Here is a 24,228-nt window from a genome sequence, read left to right on the forward strand (position 1 = left end):
GCTAGCTATTCTCTAGCCGTGATAGCCCGGTGGATTATATTATAATATAGCTGACGCCGCGCGTTTTCACCCTCGTGATTCCCTTTCCCGTAGGAATAAGGGGATAATATATAGCCTATAGCCTTCATCAATAAATGGGCTATCTAACACTGAATGATGAAATCGGACCAGTAGTTTCAGAGATTAGCGCGTTCAATGAAACAAACAAACAAACAATCTCTTTAGCTTTATAGTATAGATGATGGTTATTTAATTAAACATAAATTAATATGTAAAATATTATTTATAACGACTGTACTTAGAAGCTCATTTTGTACCTATAGCGCCATCTACTGTCGAGATGCTGTTTTCAACTTCTATTCAACAACAGATGGCGCTGTAACGCAAGTTTAACTTTAATGTAGTATTCATAAAGTTAACGTAGTTGGACGGTTATTCGATAGATGGCGCTGACAATTATCACTTGGGTCATTGAATCTTATCGCCGCTATCTTCACACTGGTTCAGTAGGTATTCACCTTTTCCCAGAAAGCAGGTGTTGATAGAATTAATTGTTGATGTAGCGTATTTGAAAGTGCAAAATTAAAAACACTTTGTAAAATCAAAATATTGAACTACATTATTGTTCAAAATTATACTTGTCTAGATTTGTGTACAGTTTAGTTGCATTTTACTGAAGTTAGTGTTATAAAACACTGTTTGGTTTAACTTTTTGTGAGAAAATTATATTAAGCTGCGACAAAAACTAATAATTCGGGTGAATTGAGGTGTAAACTGTGACAGAATTGCGAATAGAAATTTTCTCGCGATATTAATAAAGTGCTACAGTGAAGGTGAAGCCATATAAAAAGTAAATTAAAAGTGTTTACTTTAAAATGACTTGAACGTATTTTTTACAGTTTCGTTGAGTTATTTAAATCGTGCCTAGAATTTAAACATGACTACAGACAGATTTCACAAGTAAGTTTTACCAAAGTTTATATAAAAACATAATCATATAAAATGTCGATAACTTGTACAATTATCTATTCAATCTACAGAAGATAAGATTAAACTCACCGATAGATCAATAATTGCATTAGTTATCGTAATTAATCACTACAACGTATGATTCTTTCTTTCTTTTGTTTTTACGCCAAGCCTTTTTTATGGCCTCGCGCAGTGATATGCGCGGTGGATTTTAAAACAAAGGTCCTGGGTACGATCCCCGTCTGGGACGATTGAGGTTTTCATAATTGCTCCAGTCCAGGTCTGGCTGGTTTCTGGAGGCTTCGGCCTTAGTTAGTTACCATCCTATCGGCAAAGGCGTACCGCCAAGCGATTTCACATTCCGGTACGATGTGAAGAAACTGAAAAAGATGTGGATTTTCATCCAAGGTAGCCCGCTTCCATCTTAGAATGCATCATCACTTACCGTCAGGTGAGATTGCGGTCAAGGGTCAGCCTATTTTACCAGTCATACCAATTCTACTTAAAGGTAATATGGGGCTTAGGCCCACCACTCTACTCTAATTTGCGGCTTGATGGTTGCTCCAATATTAAACTCTTACGAGCACTATCATCATCAACATCATCATCATCACATCAGCCGATGGACATCCACTGCAGGACATAGGCCTTTTGTAGGGACTTCCAAACAACACGATACTTTCGCACGATTCGCTGGATGCAGGCGGCTGCCCTGCGACTCGCTTGATGTCGTCAGTCCACCTGGTGGGGGGTCGACCAACACTGCGCTTTCTAGTGCTGGATTCCATTCCAGCACCTTGGAAACCCAACGACTCTTCGAATGAGAGGGATTAGGCCAATAGTCCAGCACGCTGGAATAAAGAAAATTCTGTGATATGCAGGTTTCCGCACGATGTTTTCCTTCACTGATTGAGACACGTGATATTTAATTTCTTAAAATGCACACAACTTCGAACACACACCCTCCGGAATCGAAGATAGAGGTCATATCCACTGGGCTGTCACGGCTCTTATGGATGTTAATTATTATTATAAAAAGTCATTGGTGATGGTCGGGAGGAGCGACACTCAGAAGCGAGATATGCAATGCAGCTATAACTTGGCAACTTCGTTCGTAACAGTCTCGATGGTCCGCGCGGGCCGGGGGGCGTGAAGCGATGAATGAAAAACCAGCGACTGGTGCACCTCACTTCCCCGCACACACGATTTCACACCCGCGCTTTCCCCCCGTCGCCCGCATATCATGGGGATGTCATCAACAAACTTGCCAGACAATACCGTCGTATCAGGCTTATCAATGATACAGGCCTTTCGGACACAAAAATTGGTGAAATGTAATCCATAATGTCACTTAATCTAGTGCTTCCCAGAAAAAAAACATTATCAGATTTTAATGATAATGACGGAGTATATACTATTTCATAATGACCGTTATCCTTAACCTAACGTGCTCTCCTAAGCACGGGGGTGTAAAACCACCAACTTCCCTACTAAAGAAATTCAACCGTGTAGACGCCGCCTTACCATATCTAACTTTAATTAATTACTTAAGTAATAAAAAATGCCAGATTTTTGCATAAGTAATAGTCATACCTACTTGTTCTATTCAAAAAAGAAATCATTTTTCCATTTTACTTATGTGTAATTAAAATAATTGCTTCACGGCATGAATTCACATAGCATTACAGTTAATTATCACCTATTTATTTATTTGCATTAAAATTCTAAACATTGCACTAATCTTATATCAACATTAATAATTTTTTTTATTCTTTACAAGTTAGAGTATTATCTCACCTGATTGTAAGTGATGATGATGATGATGGCTATCTTGTAAGGAGTAGGATGAAAATCCACACCCCTTTCAGTTTCTATACGACATCGTACCGGAACGCTAAATTTTATCATCCCAGTAGGGTGGTAATGGTAACTAGCCACAGCCGAAGTCTCCCACCAGCCAGACCTGGACCAATTAAGAAAATCTCAATCGTCCCAGCCGGGGATCAAACCCAGGACTTCCGTCTTGTAAATCCGGCCTCAGTGGCGCATAATCATCATTATCAGTACCTATATTTTTACTACAGGCAGGCCAGACTATTTAAGTGAGTGGATATGGACCCACCATGCTTATCCAACGCGGGTTGGCGTTAAAATAAAGTGATAGTTTTAATTTAAGGTATAAGTTATAGAAAATTGATTTAGTAAAGTTTCCTATAGGTTGTTTTGTCAACACCTGCCCGTGAAGGGTTGCTAAGCAACGCTTTGTTGGTATACAGCCTACATAACAGTAACAGTTACTAATATTGAATTCAGCTAGAAGGGTTATGTTTTTTTACGATAAGTTAACCGACTGCTAGAAGGATTATGTTTTTCGCGCGTATCTTGTATGTATGTTAATTACTTCATATCTTCCAAACCTAACATCATTTCATAATAAATGTATTCTTACATTAGTGAAGTTAAAAAATCCAATACGACAACTATAAGACTGTGAGACACAAGGTGAATGTATTTTTTTAGAATATTGCAATATGGGTATCAAATTCTAGGGTTCATCATGAGAATTTTTAAATTGTATAGGCCATGTTAAAAAAACTTAAATTAGAAAAACGTTATTTATTGAGTTATTCATTTTATTATTCATCTACATTTATATTTTAGGAATTTATCACATTTTTTACACGCTTATTTAGCTTCACTTGTAACTATGTATGTAAGAAAATCTTGGAATCTTAACCCACTTCCCGGTCTTCGATTAGGATGAAATTTTGCATACGCTCTGAGTTCTGATTACAATACATGACTAGCTAGCTAGCAGCCTCCCCAAGATGGCGGACAGGCTATTTGAAATGCACCCCCAGAAATACGAAAAAACTCCATTTGTAATTTTTAGTGGTTGTGTTTTTTTTAGTTTTTTTAAACTATTAAGTATATTATTTAAGTTTCATAAGATTTAACCAGACCACCTAATCAGTTCAACTAGGAAAATGAATAGACTTAAAAAACAGCGCGTCTGTAAACTAATACGATATTTTCATGCTTCTTATCATATCTAATGTCATTTAGATTTTGGTTACTCATAACTATCTCAACAAGAAACCCTTTACCTTCAAACAATCTCGCTAAGATTACCTGCTCTACGCCATATCTATAAAAGTTCCCACGGAATAGGAGCACAGATAACGTATGTTACAGAAATCATAAAAAATGGGACATTTTTTCACCTAATAGCTACTTGACACACGCGATTTCACACCCGCGCTGTCTTTCCCCCCGTCGCCCGCATATCATGGGGATGTCATCAACAAACTAGCCAGACAATACCGCCGTATCAGGCGTATCAATGATACAGGCCTTTCGGGCACAAAAATTGGTGAAATGTAATCCATAATGTCACTTAATCTAGTGCTTCTCAGAAAAAAAAACATTATCAGATTTTAATGATAATGTCGGAGTATATACTCTTTCATAATGACCGTTATCCTTAACCTAACGTGCTCTCCTAAGCACGGAGGTGTAAAACCACCAACTTCCCTACTAAAGATTACCTGTTTTACGCCATATCTGTAAAAGTTCCCACGGAATAGGAGCACAGATAACGTATGTTACAGAAATCATAAAAAATGGGACATTTTTTCACCTAATACTAGACGAAATAAACAAACCAACTGCAGGCTTATTTACTATCTTTGACCTATGCTACTTGACATAGCTATATGAAATTGAGATTCCATGTAAAAATGTCATCCGGTGCTTACTGGATATCACACAGTAGATAAATGGCTTTTTGTCAATTGGTTTGATGTTTATTTTAATAGGTTGATAATAAAACCAAAATTGTGAATAATCCAGCAGCAGCTGGTCTATTGACTAATTTGGTCTTTATTAAGAGCGCGCAGCACGTCGGTACGATATGGATAGAATTCGAAGCGCAAGCGAGACGCCGAATTATGACTTTCATGTGAGTGAAAAGCGCGGAGCGATTGACGCGCGACGCAAATTTTATGACGTGAGCACCAAAACCATTTTTACCTAATTGCAAGTAAATTAAACAACATAACGAAAAACAAAATGGCCATGTTCAAGATATATACCTAACTTTCTATACAAAACAAAAATTTAAGAAAATAAGTTTGCTTTTCCTGAGATTGAAAGCAAAATGTGAGCAAAACATGTATTTTTCAAAAAAATAAACTATCGAGAGAAGTTTTACAAATTGTGTATTTTGTATAGTCATAACGAAGCTAACACTTTGAAATATCATTTACTTAAATATCAGGCTCCTAAATTGTCCAGAATCTGAGATCCAGAACCATTTGTAACCACCAAATTACATATTGCACACTCTTAAAACCTATTAAAAGCTCCGTGTTTTTTATTGTGAAGTGCATATCAATTTAAAACAGTAACTTCGTCATAATTTTAAATAATTTTAATACATGCAAATGTACTTATAATATGAGAATATTACCTAGATAAGTTGGGTAGTCTCAGTGCTTGAAGACAAAATTCTTCGAACAGTGCGTGTTGCCAGTGATGACCTATGGTTCCGAGACTTGGTCGCTAACTATGGGCCTCATAAGAAGGCTCAGAGTCACACAGCGGGCGATGGAACGAGCTATGTTAGGAGTATATCTGCGTGATCGAATCAGAAATGAGGAGATCCGCAGAAGAACCAAAGTCACCGACATAGCTCAACGAGTTGTGAAGCTGAAGTGGCAATGGGCGGGGCACATAGTTCGAAGAGCCGATGGACGTTGGGGTCCCTAAGTGCTGGAATGGCGACCCCGCACTAGTAAGCGCAGTGTTGGTCGACCCCCCACCATGTGGACTGACGACATCAAGCGAATCGCAGGGATTCGCTGGATGCAGGTGGCTCAGTATCGTGATGTTTGGAAGTCCCTACAAAAGGCCTATGTCCTGCAGTGGACGTCCATCGGCTGATATGATGATGATGATGATGAAGTTGAGTAGTGAGAGAACAATATAGACAGCCTGTGTAGCACAGATACTAATTGCAATGCGTACTAATTTTCTGCTTACTCAAGTCTCAATTATCTGCTAGCACTTTTTTGACTAACTCCGATGTAATCTATTTGTCTGGCTATAATTTTAACTTATAGTTTTTGTGAGACAATTGCAGAGTGCAACACTTTTACAATCTAATTACATAATAATTGGATTAGTTAAGGTTGTTGCTTTGTAGATTGCATCCGTGAGCTCGTCGGCGCATCCAGCTAATTATAGAAATTGGATATCACTTCCAGTATTTAACGAGAGAGAACATCCGATTTCTACGTAATGTGTAAGATACAACGTTATGTAGAAATGTTTACCTTACTGTTATTTGTTTAAAGGTTGTTTTCCTTTAAATAGGTAGGTAGGCTTTTTATAATAGAGCTCTTTGTGACAGTGCTTGTTAGGGGGAACTACCACAGAATCTAACACTTTTAAACGAGCAATACATGTATTTATTATATATTATACCTTTAAACATATATTATAATCTGAATCTCAAAAACGGTTGCAAAAATTTTCATGAAATTTTGTATGTAAGGGGTTTTAGGGGTGACTAATCGATTTAGTTAGGGTTTCATTTATAGAAAACATACCTATCAAAAAATACCGAGTCAGTAGGTACTTAGAGCTCGGTTCAGGTATTAAAATATAATAGTACAAGGTAACATTTGCTTTTATTATAACAGTAAAGTATGGGTTTTTCTGTTGAAGGGTTGCCGGTGTAATTACCAGTACATAAGGTTTGAGATCATGCGGTCCTGATGTCGGGCTGTGAGATGTAATGTAATTTGTACTAAGAAATTTTCAGTCAAATTATCTGTCTGCAGTTGAGAAATCGATAGTGTTACCCTGTACCTCAGAGAGCACGTCTCGGTCTTAACAATAACAGCAAATAGTGGTCGTTATGAACATTATCACCCTAATCCAGTTAATCTGTATTGGAGCAGTGTGGCAGGTAAGCTTCATATCCCCTCTCTTGTAAGAAGGGAGACTTAGCTATGAAGTGGAACGATAATATTGAAGGTTTAACACCTTAGTAACCGAAAGCAAGGCAGTAACTGCTTATTTATGGATACGTAAAAAAAAATCACAAAACTAGGATATATAATGAAATTACAAGGAAAAATATAACGGCTAATTAGCATTTGCTATTTAAAGAGTAATAGTCGACCAATTTAAAAAAACGTAATTGGAAATCGAAAATTGCATACTAATTCCGTTGTTAATTAAAAAGATAAAGTTGTCAGTACGATAACTCAGAGTTTGTTAAAACTAGAAAGATAGAATTTAGTTTGGGTATGCTTAATTTCGAAAAATATAAAATGAAAAAGAAGGTTTGAAAAAAATTATGCAAAGTTATCAGTTTATAAGAATTTTGTATGGTATGGTTATCGGTATATTTGTGCATTACATACGTAATTAAAGTGCTAACTTAATCTACGCAACCCTACTCTACGCGTGGACCGGCATGCACTTGGCCGGTTTCTTTTGGCTACGGAAATGATAACTTTGACATTCATGCAACATACTCAATAGTTTACGTGTGAAATCTAATTTCCCAGTGTTTAATGATGAGCTCGTCACCTATCGGTCGTTGAACCGTCGGTGACGATGCGGAGCGTGTCTCCTGCAGCCTTCCACTTCCGCACGGGTGTCAGTGTCGACGCACTGCGTGCCCAGGGTCATGGTACCGTGATACATGATACCATCTTTCATGAATAGTTCACATGCCCATGTTTAGGTGACGCGTTTATTGAAAAAGGAGATGGTCCAAAATTGTATGGAGCCCAGGATCACTCATTGTCGTCGTCGTCATCAAACCATATCCGGCTCACTGCTGAGCTCGAGTCTCCACTCAGAATGAGAGGGGTAAGGCCAATAGTCCACCACGCTGGCCCAATGCGGATTGCCAGACTTCACACACGCAGAGATGTATACAGGTTTCCTCACGATGTTTTCCTTCACCGTTTGAGACACGTGATATTTTTTTTCTTAAAATGCACACAACTTAAAAGTTGGAGTTCACTCATTGTACCCTAGCGGAAATAAAAGAAGATATTTTTTTTAAATATTTTTGATTATACAAATCTACGAATTTACTTTAATTCTTTCGAAATAATATTCATTATCTCCCAAGAAGTGCAACATTATTTAGGGTATTAATGGCGTATAGATGACGTTTTCAATGCATTATTCGATTTGACGTTTGCTGTCAATTGTCATGTCATAGTTGCTCTATGGGCGCCATCTTGTTATAACTCAAAAACTTGGGTTTTTATTTTATTTTTATTTTTTTATTTAGTTAGATTAATTCACTTTAATAAATTTTAATAAAATTCTTGTATTTTTTAAATTTAAATACGATACGATGTACAAGAGTGGACTTGAAATGGATCATCTCCTTTTAGCACAAAATTAAAGAATAATTAAAAAAATTAAAATCGACTGCCTATCCTGCTCGCACCTAGTCATCCGCCTATTTGTATAGCGATTAATAAATAACGTTTTTTTTTTAATATAGCCATGATATACTATTTTGTAATCCTCTTGATGAGCCCTTGAATTTGATACACATATCGCAATATTAAAAAAAAAATTTTCACCTCGAGTCTATAGCGTCTCACAGTCGTCGTGTTTTTTTTTAATTTCACCTATGCATTTTTTTTCATCTATGGAATGCATTCCATTGTCACTACTACATTAGCTAACAAGGGTTTTTGGATTTCGTAGTCAACAAGGAATAGGTAGTTTTTGTGAATTAATACGTCACCGGCTTAGTACCGCCTTCATACTGATCAGCAGCTCGAACGTATTATGATGTTATATTTCGCTTTTTAGTTTAGTGGATACTTTTTTAGGTTTTGAAGTCGGTTGTATTTTTTTATAAAAAAATCATTATCTTTAAGTATACTATATTATTTAGAGCTTAAATCTAAAAATACTATATTTTTCTGATAAATTGTTGGCAACCCTAATCCACCTAGTGAGGATTCCGCTAACTTTCCTTTGTACCATAAACTCTACAGTTGATAATGTAACTATGTAATAAATGATAATAATAATATGCACTTTATGCTTCAGCAACCATGCCATGAGGGTAAGGTATTGCAACCACACTGACAAATCAATTAGAACCTTAACACTCAAATATTAGAAATCATATTCACATAACAGCGTGCTATCTATTATCAGCACAGGTGTTAGTTTACCGATACCGGTGCTTGGCAACGTTGACACAATGTAAATATACAGAAAAAAAAAATATTTTCACTACTCTTGCTCAAAAAAACTGTCTTAATACCACTCCACAGCGGGGCTAAACAAGCATTTCTTACACTTTGTACATTTAATTTTCAATTAAAATAAATCATTGAATATTGTACTAAACTATTTTATTTTTTCGCAATCGTAGTGAAAAGCAGAGTGTAACACGTGGGGCTAAACCCATTATAAACTCGGTTTCTATTTAGGCGGCCCTCGTCTTACGTCTCGGGCCTTAAAAATACCTCGTATATAATGGGTCTTTTAGCTCCTTGTATAACAATCTACTATTTCGTAATTTTTGTGATGACAAAATACAAAAAATGAACCTTTCTAGATTATTTCGGATGAACAGAGGAACTCTCAAAGTGGTTCAATTATGGACAAAAAAAATCAAATATACGTATAGACGTGATAGCCCAGTGGATATGATCTCTGCCTCCGATTTCGGAAGGTGTGGGTTCCAATCCGGGCCGGGGCATGCACCTCTAACTTTTCAGTTGTGTGCATTTTAAGAAATTAAATATCACGTGTCTCAAACGATGAGTGAAGACATTGTGAGAAAACCTGCATACCAGATTATTTTCTTAATTCTCTGCGTGTGTGAAGTCTGCCAACCAGCATTAGGCCAGCATGGTGGACTATTGGCCTAATCCCTCTCACTCTGATAGGAGACTCGAGCTCAGCAGTGAGCCGAATATAGATTGATAACGTTATTATGTATGTCTCTGGATTATTACTACTCGAGCATGAGTATGAACATTACAAATGTCAACGAAGTCGTAAAGTAGAAAGAATTTTGAAAAATATTTTTTTTAGGGTACCTTCCCTACACGTAAAGTGGGGACGGTTCTTTTTTTCATATATAGTCAAAATTCATTTATTTCAATTACGCTTAGTTTACAAGCACTTTTAAAACGTAGGTAGCGGGCGCCCGCGACTTCGTCCGCGTGGAATTTAGTTTTTCACAAATCCCTCGGGAACCATGGATTTTTCCGGGATAAAAAGTAGCATATGTTAATGCAGGCTACAATATATCTCAATACCAAATTTCAACTAATTCGGTTCAGTAGTCGAGGCGTGAATGAGTAACAAACATTCATATCATCAAATTCATCAGTTTTTAAAAATCTCGGGAAACCAAGGATTTTTTCGAGATAAATTATAGCCTATGTGTTAATCCATAGTAAAATTTATTTCCATTCCAAATTTCAGTCAAATCGCTTCAGTAATAGCGGCGTTAAAGAGTAACAAACATCCAAACATACATACAAACTTTCGCGTTTATAATATCAGTAGGATCTGGTAGGATGGTGTTATGATTAGTCGAAAACTTAATACATAGTGTGGGGTATTGTTGTATAGGTCTTTAAAATATATGAGGGGTATTTCAAACACTATTAAATTTAGGCATCCGTTTGTGAAATATTAATCTTCTTCTAAAAAATAATCACTCAAAAGCAAATATCTTTCTATTCTATTCTTTTCATTCAGTGTTTAAACAAAGCTGATTAACATAATATGACAAGAACGGTCAAGTACGTATCTATAAAGTACAGAACTAGTTTTACTTCGTGCAACATTTTCACGGTCAATAACCTGCGATCACGGTAACTCTAACTAGCCATCACATTCTTTATAATTATAGTTAACTTATTTAGATTTTTATCATACACATGGACATATAATTTTTTTTAAATTGACTTTAAAAATCTACTGATTTCGTATTTTTCTTTTTATTCTCTACAACTTAGCCATTGACTACAATCCCACCTGATGGTAAGTGATGATGCAATCTAAGATGGAAGTTAGCTAACTTGTTAAGAGTAGGATGAAATCCACACTCCTTTCGGTTTCTACACGAAATCGTACCGGAACGCTAAATCGCTTGGCGGTACGTCTTTGTTGGTGGTAACTAGCCACGGCCGAAGCAATTAAGAAAACCTCAATCGGCCCAGCCGGGGATCGAACCGAGGACCTCCGTCTTGTAAATGTTGTAAATCCACCGCGCATACCACTGCGCCACGGAGGCCGTCAAATTCAAAGTAAAAAAAAAAAACCACGCTATGGGTAGTAGTAATATCACAGTGTTTTAGAACAATAGTAATGAAAAATTATTATCAACATGTCAAACCTATGTATCATCAAATTCTACACTCGTGACTAAGCAGGTAGATAGCAGCTAGATTAGTAGCCTGATAAATACTATCGATAAATTATTTTTCTAATGAAACGTTTTTGTAATGACAAAGTTAATCAATTAAACATATATTAGGGGCTACCAATGATAATTTTATACTATTTAATAATTAATTATTAACAGTATTTAATATCATTGAAGGGCTACCCATGTTTTACGTTACACGAATTTCATGATTTTGGCACCAGCGCCCAGTTGTGAAACTCACAATCTTCATCATCATCGTCATAATAATATGTGGTTATTAGGAGGTATTTACCCACACTTAACTTGAAAATTAAAATGCATCTTTGGTCCAGTGTTTGGCTTGTGTTTTCGTCTTTTAGGCCTAGTTCGGACTATTTTAGTATTTTAGTCGAGTACGAACAATTTTTAGATTTACCGCCCAAAAATTGTTCGTACTCAACTAAAACAAAAAAAATTACCTATTGTGTACATTTTTCGTTATTGTTATTTTTTCATCATCATCATCATCATCATCAACAGCTGATGGATGTCCACTGATGGACATAGGCCTATGACGCAAGGAACCTCAAACATATAGCTCGCTCCATCGCACGCTGAGTGACTTTGAGCCTCTTTATGAGGGCCACCACAGTTAGCGACCAAGTCTCGGATTCGTAAGTCATCACTGGCAACACGCACTGTTCGAAGATTTTCGTCTTCATGCACTGAGGAATTATGGACGAAAAGATGTCGCGGAATTTCCCGAACGCTGCCCTACCGAGAAAGATTCGGCGGGTTACCTCCTTCTCAAAATTGGACCTATTATTATTTTTTTAGTCTATGATATTTGTCGGCTATAATTCACGCCTTTAAAATGGTGTCCACCCGTGCGTATAACCACGTGATTCAGCGCGTAAATAAGTCTAGTTCACACAGTGACACTGCCTCCACTCGGTGAAAGTCATTACCCATTGTACAAGTGGCAATCACCGCGCAACCATTATTCACTTTTCATTGCTTCCGCATGTTTGTTGGTATATCATCTATCATGGTGAAATTGTTCTTATCATTGCTATTGACTAATGTTTTGTCCCCAAACAAAGATTTTGTACTATTAGATATGACACTAGCGCGTTTAAACTGAGGCTAACAAATGCGGCTAATTGTCTTAATTTCATTTAGTCGTATGCGACAGTAATAACGAAAGTTATTTAATAAAGGTCTCGTTTCCTTGTGAATACGGGAATAAACCATAGACTATGACATTCGCGAATAATGTGGCTTTCTATTAGAAAAATAAATTAAAAAATCGGTTTAGTAGGTCCAGAGATTACCCCCTACAATACCACAAACTTTACCTCTTTATAATATTACTAGTTGTTTTTAATGCACTTCTACAATATGGGTATCAAATGAAAGGGCTTTCTAAGAATTATTTGAAAAATAAAGTGAAGTCAGTCTAAATCCAACATGGCGGAAGTATAGTATAGAACTATCACGAACTAACTTTAGTAGGTAGTCCGAGAGCAGTATAAATTAATGATTGGCTAAGAGATTTAATTACAAATTGTGCCTAAGACTTAGCTAAGAATGAAAATTAAACGATGGAAGTTCTTTTGGAAGTCCTTTGTTTTTTTTTTAATTATTAATAACTTCCTACATAAACTATTATACACAATCTTCAATACATAATATTTATCAAGATTATGAAAATTATACCATTAAGGGACTTCAAAATTCATAAAAGTCATTATTTAGCGAGACACAGCAAGACAGAACCTCCCAAAGCCACCATAGTCAAAGCCATCATGTTCATTTCGTATTTTTTTTTAAATTCCAGAGCTGCCAAGGATGGTCTGCTGGTGGTACTCGGAGAGGCGACGAGGAAAGAGTGCAACAATAAGGATGAATCAGGGATGACGCCAACGCTGTGGGCCGCCTTCGAGGGACACATCGAAGCATTGAGATTACTATGTGCAAGAGGGTAAGAGACGTCAAATCAATATCTATATATCTATATTCTTTACTAGCAGACACCGCGCGGTTTCACCCGCGTAACTAAGGTCCCTTAGGAATACGGAATTTATAAAATCGGTATAGTAGGTCCAAAAATTACTCCCTATAATACCGCTTTACCTCTTTATGATATTACTAGTTTTTTATAAACACTTCTACAATATGGGTATCAAATGAAAGGAGTTGCTAAGAATAATTCGAAAAATAAAGTGACGTCAGTCTAAATCCAACATGGTGACGTGATTCCCGTTCCCGTAAGAATAAATATAGTCTTTCCCGACTATTTGAAGAGAAATGGAATCAAGCAATAACAGTTCTAATTAAATATCAGTATTTAGATAAAGACATAATACTAGGATCATTCTTTTCAAGGCTGTTAAAGTTTGAAGTTAATTTGTTTAGTTAAATTGACTCTATCTCTAAAAAAGCGTGAAAGAAGAGCAGTAATTATTCTTGAGAAATACCAATTTAAATTTTAAATCAGCTGCAAACTATAGTTGCAATTCATAAATAAGTTTAATACTTTAATTTAATATCATTTTTGCTTTACGATTTCGTGTTTTAAGTCTTTTATCAGTAAGAAGGTAATTTCTGCATATTTTATGTGCATACCATTCTGTTATCGATTATTATTGTTTTATTAAAGAATCTTTTTTCACAAATTTCTCGGGAACCATGAATTTTTCCGGGATGAGCCTATGTGTTAATCCAGAGTAGAATCTATTTCCATTTCAAATTTCAGCCGGTTAGTTAGTTGCTGATTGAGATTTTCTTAATTGGTCCAGGCTGGTGGGAGGCTCCGGTCGTGGCTAGTTACCACCCTACCGACAAAGGCGTACCGTCAAGCGTTCCGGTACGATGTCGTGTAGAAACCGAAAAGGGGTGTGGATTTTTATCCTCCTCCTAACAAGTTAGCCCGCTTCCATCTTAGACTGCATCAGCACTTATTAGGTGAGATTGTAGTCAAGGGCTAACTTGTAAAGAATAAAAAAAAACTATTTTATTTTCAGAGGTGAACCTGACAAAGCTGACTACTTCGGCAACACTGCCCTCCACCTAGCAGCCGCGCGAGGTCACAAAGAATGCGTCACCTTCCTCATCAACTTCGGGGCGAACATGTATGCGATGGACGTGGATGGACACACGGCTCAGGAGCTGGCCGCCATTAATGGCAGAGACGATATACTGCGCTTCTTAGACCAAGCGACGGGGAAGTTAGAAAATAATGACAAGTGAGTCACAGATTCAAAGAATTCATTTTCATCATCTTTATAAGTCGATAGACGTCCATTGTTGGACGTAGGCCTCCTGTAGAGTTCAATTTCTTTAGCGGCCCTCTGCAATCCGCTTGATGTTACCGATCGACCAACACTGCGCCTTCCGATCCATGATCGCAATTCCAGCACCTTAGGACATCTATCGGTTCTTCGAACTAAAACTCTGCCCATTGCCACTTCAGCTCTACGACTCGTAGCATTGTCACTGACGTTGGTTCTTCTGCGGATCTTCGCATCGTTAATTTAATATTTCGAGCATATCTCAATCGCCCACTGAGTGACTCTATGCCTTACTACGAGGCCTAAAGACGAAATCTCAGATCATCGCTGCGGTCATCACTGACAACACGCACTGTCTGAATACTTTTGTCTTGAGTCACTGGGGGATTTTGGACAAAATCAAATATTTTCAGTATCAAAATTACAATTAACCCACGATTAACAATAAACCTTTTTACCTATAAGTACTACTATAAAAATAAAAATACCGTAATGGAGATTTTATAATTTCTAAAACCCGCATCAAACCACAAAAAAAAAATTATACAATTCGTTTCATTTACAGAAAAAAAGCAAAATCTTTAAAGGAAAAAGCGAAAAAAGATCACGAGAAACTCCAAAAACAGTACACAAAGAGACAGAGCAAAGCTGAGGTGAACGCTGAGAAGGAGCTGAAGAAACTGACGAAGGAATGGGACCACGGGTACAACGAGGAGGTGTCGACGATGCCGCACAGGCCCAGTAACGTGCTGATGGCTTTGAAGCAGAAGATGACTCGGTCGTCTAGCCAAGGTAAGCCTACCTAATCTTTCTCAGTAATTATCTACAAGTACTTCTTCTAAGCCGAGCCTTAGCCATGATAGCTCCGTGGATATGAATGACCTCTGCCTCCGATTCGAATCCGGTCCAGGGCATGTACCTCCTACTTTTCTGTTGTGTGCATTTTAAGAAATTAAATATCACGTCTCAAACGGTGAAGGAAAACATCGTGATGTTCTGCATACCTGAGAATTTTCTTAAATATTTAGGTGTGTAAAGTCTGCCAATCAGCATTGGGCCAGCGTGGTGAACTATTGGCCTAAGCCCTCTCATTCTGCTCAGCAGTGAGCCGAATATGGATTGATAATGATGATGACTTCTTCTAATATTATAAAGAGGTAAAGTTTGTGGTATTGTAGTACGTAATCTCTAGATCTACTGATTCGATTTTTAAACTTTTTTTACCAATAAAAAGCCACGTTATTTGTGAGTGTCATAGGCTATATTTTTTCCCCATATTCTAACGAGAAGTAGAACTTCGCGGGCGAAACCACGGGCTTGTCATTGATAATAATTCTTGGGACCATGAATAAAATTTATTCATGACCATAAGTACTGCGCAAACTTTGTGTATTTGGGAATTACGCAAATTCTGGCCTTCCAAAAAGTCCGGTTTACCGATAATTCTTCCGATATATAGACTAATCTAATAGTCCGGGATTCCGATATATAGACTAGTCTAAAAGTCCAGTCTTCTGATATATAGACTAGTCTAAAGTCCGATTTCCGAACTACAGTGCCCCAGCTTGATCAGGGCTCCAGAAATTCTATTCACAATACGGGCCGTCTCAAAGATTACTGCCTTCTGTACCGACCTTTGATTCAACAGCTAAGTAAAAGTTTCTTCAAGTGTTGGCTCAACCTTTTTGTTAAAAAACTCATTGACTGAAACTAAGATTGCAACAATAACAGTTCACGTAGGTAAGTTAAATTGCCGTATGCTTCGTCATGCAGCATAATGCTGAGCTGGTACCTTTTCAAGGTTGTGCCAATCGTAACAAAGTGGTGTTATGGTTATGGTCTTGACATGCCCAGGTGGTTGAGGCATCGGACAGTACAATTTGTGAACGTTGACACTACTAACGGTCGGAGTTAAGCTGTCTTTCTCAAACACCATTAGTTAATTTCTACAGCATTCCACTAAATCTACAATTCTACATCAAATCTTTATGGAGAGCTGTAGTAGGCCATTATAGACTGATAATGATGATGGTCAGAGCTGTGATAGCCCAGAGGATATGACCTCTGCCTCCTATTCCGGAGGGTGTGGGTTCGAATCCGGTCCGGGGCATGCACCTCCAACTTTTCAGTTGTGTGCATTTTAAGAAATTAAATATCACGTGTCTCAGTTGGTGAAGGAAAACATCGAGAGGAAACCTGCATATGAGAGAATTATCTTAATTCTCTGCGTGTGTGAAGTCTGCCAATCCGCATTGGGCCAGCGTGGTGGACTATTGGCCTAACCCTTCTCATCCTGAGAGGAGACTGGAGCTCAGCAGTGAGCCGAATATGGGTTGATAAGGAATGATGATGGTCGATGTACCAGGCAATCTGCTGGAGGAGCAGCCGCGGCCGACGTATAGCGCGCTGGTGGGCACGGTGGGCGGCGGCGCGCGCGGTCGCGGCGCGGTCTACAAGAAGGCGCTCGCCAGCAAGTTACGCAACGGCACAGTGGGCAAGAGCGCTGCTAAGGACGACTTTAAGGTAAGCTAATCGTCAAATAGCCGTGATAGCCCAGAGGGTATGATCTCTGCCTTCGATTTGTTCGAAGGTTTGAATCCCGTTCGGGACATGCTCTAACTTTTCAGTTATGTGTTTCAAATGGTGAAGGAAAACGTCGTGAGGAAACCTGCATACCTGATTATTTTCTCAATTCTCTACGTGTGTGAAGTCTGCTAATTCGCATTGGGCCCGTGTGATTATTAGCCTAAACCCTCTCATTCTGAGAGGAGTCTCATGGTCAACAGTAAGCTGAATATGGGATGTTATCTCAGACCAAATACTATTAATAGGTCTTGTATCGGCCTAAAAAATACCAACAAAATTGTCTGTCGTTTTTTGAGGGGAACGACATAAACTCACACATCGAAAATATTTAACCCCAATAAATAAAATACTCTGTGTCCTTGCACTACACACAACTATAAATTTGATTCGCAATACACACAGAATATTCGATTCTTTTTAGATATTGTTTTGATTACAAGTTTAATATAATTAAGTTTATTTATTGAGAAAGAATACATTAAGGAACTTTACGCTAACTTATCCTACTATACTATATACTATACTAGACATACTATACTATACTATACTAGACATACCTACTTATGCCACTTACCAGTTTCAGCTTTTTCTGCTGCGGCTCCCTTGATTCTGTCATATAAATACTTAGTAAACTAAAAGTTTTTGACCGTTTTTTATGCCATGCAACTATACAAACCGATATTTTTGGGAATCTTTTTACAAGACGAAAACGATTACACCAATAAAACAGTTTTTATAAACGCTTTAGATCGTTGATCGTACTTTGACGGTGGGGTAACATCTAACGAGGCAGGTCCCTATATAATTAGTCTGAGGATGTTAATAATGATGACGCACTTTGCGCTAGGTGGGCGAGGTGGAGCGGACGGGGCGGCGCTCCGTGACGTCACTGAACGGCGTGCGGCGCGACTCGGAGGTGATGTACGTGGGCACGTTCGGCGCGGGCCCACAGCAGCGCGGCGCCGTCGCCGACGTGTTCGACGACACGAGGAAACCCGCGCTCACGAGGTAAGCTTAAACCATATTAAGACCTTGGTGGGGCGAATTCGTCGCCAATCGTATCGCGCGAATAATAACGCGTGTTGTCGAAGTACTAGACATCAATACATCGCGTCCACAAGCATCGCGCGAATTAAATCGCATGCACTACGCCTCTCGACTCTCGACTCGCGGTGATTCGCGCGTATTACGCGCGAGTCGAGATACTAGGGACGCCTTGTTGCGTTCAGTTAACGCACGAACTCTAGAGCGAGTGCACGTTCAACTCCATGTTTCGTACTGAATTCCTCCCCAAATGCTCGCGCGTTGGTACGCGCCTTGTGGACGCAACGGTCGCGCGTGAGAATCGCGGCGAATTCGCCCTTTCTGGACTGAGCCTTAAGCGTTGCTTCATTGCAGCGACGTTTCAACGGAGCTCCGTTGCTATGATTACAACAGACAGTGTTTCACTTGTTTCATTCCATTGTTGAGACTGACTGTTGATTCGTGATGTGCTTCGTCGCAACGTAGGTGTGGCACACAACGCAATGCACTAACGAGACATTACCTTTACTATAGTCTGTGACGTCACTAAGCGGCGTAGGTGGGTCGTCATATAAAGTGGCCTGCACGAGACTGCTGGTTGAAAGCGGCTCAAGGCCAAGGTGTTTGGAACTCCATCCAAGAGGCCCATGTCCAGCTTCTGATCAGCCGCTAATGCTGATGATATACACTTGCAACATCAGAAGCACTACAAATGTTGTCGGCTTTTGAGGCATTCGTTTACACCCATATCCCCATCACAAATTTCATACAACACCTCAGCGCGGTATTGGTTCCAAAATGTACTAGTAGATTAAACTAAGGTTCATCATCATCAGCGTATTTTAATATCCTCCCACAGACCACAAACCACCTCCGTCCTATAAGAGCTACATTTAGAGCTTAAACCCACCTACCCCGCTCCTACCATTGTTTGCTTCACTTATTCTTGATGTGAAGCATCTATAGCCGCACGTAAAACCGATTTCTGGCGTGGCGACGCGTAGTTCATATCACAATCTGTTCTTTTCTGCATATTACTTTTACAGAATAATGTCGATGTTTCACATCTGCCAGGCGTCCCGTGACGGATCACATTTTTTTATTATTCTCTATCACTATGAGACGTTAGTTAAATGGACTGACTGTTTTCACGAGCTCATCGACGCACGGATGTAACACAGCGAATCCAACTCCATACTGTTAACTGAGAATTACATCGGAAGCTTGAAAAATGCAATATTTCATAGACATAGGATTTAAACCAATTCCACGTAGAGTAGCCACTGGAAACTGGCTCAATGTGTTGAAATTTCACCGGCCATACCTTTAAAATAGCAATAGGCGAAAAAGTCGAGCTATGTCATATTAAGCACCTCAACAACAGACCAAAACAGAGTTTTCTCATAATTATTCCACAAAATCACACGCACTGCACTTTTTGCACCGCACAGGTCAGCCAGTCAGCCAGACTTCATGGCTGCACAGAACGAAGACAGTGGCATCGGACAAGAAGTGTTGCTTCAAGAACCCGCCAGCATATTCGACCGGCCTGGCTTCGGCAGCGTCGCTTTTAGGTATACTACACATTATGTATATTAAATTATAAAAGTCTAATGTAGATTTATAATGTACATCTAAAAAAAGCCTTTTATAATTTAGCTTAATCTTCTCAAGTCCATGTACTTCGAACACATTCCCTTTAATTAGATATTTCCCTTTAATTCGTACTTCTTGTCATCCTGTTGGTTTTAAGGTTTTAACTGTTGATACATTTTTTGTGTTGCATCTTTTGCAAAAAATAAATATGTATCATGACCTGTGATCAGCATTGGAGCTGTAGAGCTAAAAGGTACAAGGTTGTAGAAAGTTTTATTAAAACACAAAAGTTACAACTAAACTGATAAAATTAATTAACTTAATCTATAAATTAAAATTTGCCGCCCTTATTAGGGCCCATTCCCACGTTGAATTGCGATAGAAAATCGTTGCTTGAGATAGCTGCCTTGAGATAGTTGTTTATTTTTATTTTTAATGTACAATAAAGTATATTTCTTCTTCATTTTCTTCTTCTGCCTACCCTGATACATGTTCTATTAAATCCTTTCCAGACGTTCGATAACAGCAACGCTGAGCGCTTTGCCGGCTAGCGAGGAGCTGTCGATCGGCTCGGCGGGGTCATTGGCCGCCAGACACGCATACCAGCCCACTGAATGGAATTCCACACAATCTGGTAAGATACTCTTAACCACAGATTAATCTATACTAATATTATAAAGAGGTAAAATTTGTAAGTTTGTAAGTTTGTCACATTTTTTAAATGGGGTAATCTTCGGAACTACTGGTCCGATTTTAAAAATTCTTTCACCAGTAGAATGCTACATTATCGGGGAGTGCTATAGGCTTATAGCACTCCTACTCATATATTTTATATTGGTATCATATATATTAGCCGAGTTATCACAGTTTTTATCATACAGGTCGGACTGAAAATCCTCTTAAACAGACTTATTCGCATGCGCTGCCTTAACTATTGTGTAAAATTGAAATTAATGTATGGAGACTTTATGTATCTTTAAAAGTTCTACAAAAAAGTCCGCGACACCATATATCTATCTTCTATATATTAGCAGATATACCTTTTGTGTTTTAAAAATTATTAATTTTATATACTTAGGTTTACGTCATTATTTATACAACTAAACTTTAATCCTTATTAAAATAAATTATTTAATAATCACAAGGATATTACGGAGATAAGATTTGCCCTTTACAGTATGTTAATTACTTTAATAGTTTCGGAGATAATACAAAAATTTCTAAAAGACGCAGAAATTCCGCTATATGACGCCCGGCGCTTTCATTTACGTAGTTCCCGTTCCCGTGTGAATATGGGGATCAAACATAGCCTATGACACTCGCAAATAACGTAGCTTTCTATTGGTAAAACAATTTTCCAAATCGGTCCACTAGATCCAGAGATTACCTCCTACAACCACACAAACTTTACCTCTTTATATTATTAGCATAGAAGTCTCTATTTCTCTTGGTCATACCACCACTCTCGAAGGACTGGACCGATTTTGCTAGGGGTAGGAGTAAGATAGAGAAGTTACAGGGTAGGGTAGGGTACGGGTAGGGAAGCGTAGGGGTAGGGTAGGTTTAGGGCCGGGTTTAGGGTAGTGGTAGGGTAGGGGTAGAGGTAGGGTAGTGGTAGGGTACGGGTGGGATAGGGAAGTGGTAGGGTAGAGGTACGGGTAGGATTGGGAAGTGGTAGGGTAAGGGTAGGATAGGCGTGAGATAGGGGTACGGGTGGGATAGGGGTAGGAAAGGGATAGGGTACGGGGAGGGTAGGGGTAGGATGGGGGTAGGGTGTAGGTAAGGTAGGGGTAGGTTTGGGGTAGGGTAGGGTTGGGGTAGTGGTAGGGTAGGGGTAGGATAGGGTAGGGGTAGTAGTAAAGTTGACATCGAAATTTACGCGGACGAAGTCGCGGGCGTCCGCTAGTAATAAATATATTAACAAACTTTGTTAATGGTAAATAGGTTTGCCATACTAAAAGAAATGTTGAGGTATAAATTGCAGACATTCTTGCTTTTAAATTATAGGCAAAACGAAACAGACACCGGAAGGGTAATCCACATTTTAGCTATATCAATTTGAATTGGAAATGCAGAAGTAAGACATTTAAAAAGGGTCGCCTCGATCTCAGAGTATGTTTACATCAAGGTATAAATGATCTAGTAGTTAACACGTGTTTTCTGAAGTCTAAATACATCCAGAATGAATGTTATTTAAACGGGTACATACCACGATAAAACGACGAGATTTTTATTTTTATACCACCGGTGGTAGAATTGTGCAAACCAAGAGGGCGCCGCGATACGCATAATAACAAAAGCGATGTCGTGAGTGTGGTTTGCCTAAACAGCCAAAAACGCGAGGTCGTTGAAAAAAGAAAAAGAACAAGAAAGAGGGTAGATCGATTCTGCCCCTAACAGCTGACTTCACTTCTCATCTCGCAACTTCAGTCCCGTCGTGACCACGATCCATGCAACTGGGTCGAAATATCGACAATAAAAATCTCGTCGTTTTATCGTGGTATGTACCCGTTTAAATAACATTCATAATGAACAACCACGAAATAAGTTTAACATCCAGAATGATAAGTAAAGTTACTGTTCTGATAATCTAATCTCAAATATTAGAGGGGTATTTAATATAGACCTTTAATGTGGCATTGGCAGGTATAATCATGACAACCCATAAGGGTAACAACACAACTTTCATAAACAGTTACTAACGATTAACCGTTTACGAAAGTTCAAACTTAAAACTACTATTAAAGCAAAATCTAATCTACCAATCTACCATCAAAATGTCAATCTCTCCCTCGAAAACAAATAGCCAATTCTCAATACAAGACAATAAACAACGATAAAATTACAGGAAGTTCAACCATAACATCCGACGAGGAAGGCGAAGCAGACGAGACAGGCTACTCCTCTCTAGAGCGCTTCCTAACAGCCTGGGGCTTGTCTCAATACATACAGAAGTTCAAGGACGAACAGATAGACTTGGACTCCCTCATGCTGTTGACGGAGAGCGACATGAAGTCGTTGGGTCTACCGTTAGGGCCGTATAGAAAGCTGGTAACTGTCGTACAGGAGAGGAAGCAAGCGTTGTCACATCCCGGACCTATGATTGATACTGCGATATGATTTACTTGGGGATAGACTCTGTATGGCCAGACCTTCATTGTATAAAAGCTGAATGTTTGTTAGATGTCCTACCATAAGTATGACATACAATCATAGAGACCGTGCAGTAGCTTTGGGAAGTAGAAGATTTCAAGGGTCTAATCCGATTAGGCAGAGTCAGCTTAAGTTGTATATTTCAAATGATTTCTTGGCAATTAAAGCTAAAGCTAAGTGTCGGGACTCTCAATCAACTGGGACTTGATTTCTTATATTATGACGAAGAATTGCGATATGGACGGTTAAGGATCATCTGAACCATTGAACCTGCTATCTTCAAAGCTACCACGGTTCAAACTCCTAAGTTGCCAATCAGCAAGTAAGCCTCTTGCCATGGGTATGGTATAGCCAATTGCTTATGGCAAGTGGTATACGTATTTTCTGCTTTTATATTGAAATCAGCAGTCTGGTTATATCACAGGTTTTTGTTCTGATCAAGATGATACCGAAATTATTGAATTTATGTGTTATTTTTAGTCAGAGTTTTCAAAGATAGATTTGATTTTGATGATTTTCTTGGCTTTTATTATATATTTTTTATATAATTGTGTGTCCATGTTTAGGCATATATATATTTCATAGAAGTAATGTCATCGTATATTAAAAATAAAATACAAAATGTTTAGAGGAATTGTGTAAATTAATTCTAGTTTCTAGTTTTGAACACTACAAAACACAAAACAATCTGTATTTTCGTATTTCATATGCGATCACAAACGCAAAATATTAAACACTGATGTTAAAAATTAAATATTTTGTAAACAGCGAATCAAAGCATAGATTATAGAATACATAGATACCTAATAGAATACGTAATGTAATATTTTATTAGATTTACGACTTTTGAGAATAATGTAATTTATACACTTTATAAACTATTTACATATTTTCGCAGACCTTTTTATATTTATGTATTCAAATTACCTAATTAGTATGCGTGTGTGCGTTTTCCAGTGTTAGTTTCTATCATGAAATATCCAGTAATATAAAGTAGTTTTAATATTAATAACATATTGTGATGTGATAACTGTAAACATTCCATTCCATCCATACGCCATATTAAATATTTTTATAAAAACAAATATACATTTTTGTAAGATTTTTCAAAATGGAGTTTTCTTTGGGGGCCAATTTTTATTTTTCAGGTCAACTGGCCTATTCACTATTTTGGTCTTTATT

At 38.1% G+C, this 24,228-nt stretch overlaps 1 protein-coding gene across 1 annotated transcript; it reads left to right on the top strand.

Moving 5' to 3' along the window:
* The first annotated feature begins 513 nt into the window (after positions 1-513).
* On the top strand, positions 514-24,158 carry LOC112052865 (pre-mRNA splicing regulator USH1G). The gene is made up of 9 exons (XM_024092098.2): positions 514-960; positions 13,236-13,379; positions 14,422-14,643; positions 15,254-15,480; positions 17,054-17,211; positions 18,122-18,282; positions 19,749-19,871; positions 20,406-20,527; positions 22,742-24,158. Exons 1-9 carry the CDS (start codon positions 938-940, stop codon positions 23,011-23,013), a joined length of 1,452 nt encoding a protein of 483 aa, XP_023947866.2. The 5' UTR covers positions 514-937; the 3' UTR covers positions 23,014-24,158.
* The last annotated feature ends 70 nt before the right edge of the window (positions 24,159-24,228 follow it).

Source organism: Bicyclus anynana, chromosome 11 (genome assembly GCF_947172395.1).
Source record: "Bicyclus anynana chromosome 11, ilBicAnyn1.1, whole genome shotgun sequence".
Classification (NCBI taxonomy): Eukaryota; Metazoa; Arthropoda; class Insecta; order Lepidoptera; family Nymphalidae; genus Bicyclus; species Bicyclus anynana.